General features: G+C 41.5%; 1 protein-coding gene across 1 annotated transcript in view; it reads left to right on the top strand.

The window, feature by feature from the left end:
* LRGUK (leucine rich repeats and guanylate kinase domain containing) overlaps window positions 1-1,326 on the top strand; it is a 55,876-nt gene that overhangs the window by 9,655 nt on the left and 44,895 nt on the right. The window contains 1 exon segment of the mRNA XM_017807725.1: window positions 1,100-1,314. Within this exon segment, the coding sequence (XP_017663214.1) occupies window positions 1,100-1,314 (215 nt within the window).

Consider the following 1,326-nt stretch of genomic DNA (forward strand, 5'->3'; position numbering starts at 1 on the left):
AACTGGAGGGTGTTGTTTAATCTCAGAACTAATTAAGCAGGGACTGGGCAGGACATTTGATGGGAATGAAAATGGGTTTTTAAGTGATTTTTGAAGTGATTTTAAGGATTTTTAAGTGAGAGGCAAATTCCTGGAGTTTGAGGGAAGCACCCAAAGGTTCTGCTCCACGCTCATCCCAGTTTGTGGAATTAGAAACACTCCTGGGGCAGAAACCAGATAAACAGGAAGCTGGAAATTGAGGTTTTTTTCATGGCTGCTTTTCCAGGAATTCCCAGAGTCTCCCTAAACTCTTCTGAACTCTCCTGGACTTTCACAGCCTTTCCTGAGGGCTCCTGAACTTTCCCTCTTTGCCTCAGGAACTGCATTTTCTGCTCTCTGAAAGGAACAACCCCGGGGCTGTTGCACTTTTTTCCTTTCCCATTCCAAAATTATCCCAATACAGTCCCTTTTCCACGTAGGAGCAGATGAAACATTCCCAGGCTGCCCAGGTGACATTATTCCCACATTTATGAGGTGTTCAGGTGACCTGATTCTTGTCAGAGAGGAGCACTGAGTCACTCTGCCTCTGCAATTCTAGTTTTCTTCTGCAGAGGCAAAAAAACCCACAGCAAAATGAGAAGGGGAAAAGAAAAAAAAGATCAAAGTCTCTTATTGTGGGTCTGAATCTGTATATTTTTTTTTTAAATTTTATTTCAATTCTTTCACCTGGCAATGAAGATGTTACTGAAATGGGGACAAAAAATAGGTTCATTTTCGTCCACAGCTGCACCAAAACCCCCCGAAATGGAGGGAAATGAACCCAGAATTTAAAAAAATGCCAAATTCCCAATAGCAAAGTGACACTAACCCGTGTCAAACACTCCTCCCTGAGGACCTGGCAGACAAAACAAGCTGCTTTTTTTTTTATAATCCTAAATTAAACCCCACCTCCTGCAGCAGGGACACGTTTTGCAGGCATTTCTCCTCGACAGTAACTCAGCTTTTCTTCCTTCATTTAAGTCGAGTTGTTAAATTAAATTATGATGCAGGTGGTCAGGTCAGCATAACTTTTTTTTTTCCTGGCAAGGTTTTTGTGTTATGTCCCTGAAATAAACCTCAGATAATAATATTAAGGAAATCAAAGGCCTGGAGAAGTGTCACAGCCTGAGCCACCTGAGTTTGTCCCACAACAGCCTCAGGGCCATCAGTGGCCTGGAGAACCTGCCCCTCAGGACCCTCAGTTTGGTAAGAAATCAATAATCCTGCTGGTTTCCTGTCAATGGAATAAAATGCATTTTTTTTTTTTTTAGAATAAAATCCTAATTAGAATAAAATGCACTTTTTTAA

Source organism: Lepidothrix coronata, unplaced genomic scaffold (assembly GCF_001604755.1).
Source record: "Lepidothrix coronata isolate B3197 unplaced genomic scaffold, Lepidothrix_coronata-1.0 Scaffold20, whole genome shotgun sequence".
Classification (NCBI taxonomy): domain Eukaryota; kingdom Metazoa; phylum Chordata; class Aves; order Passeriformes; family Pipridae; genus Lepidothrix; species Lepidothrix coronata.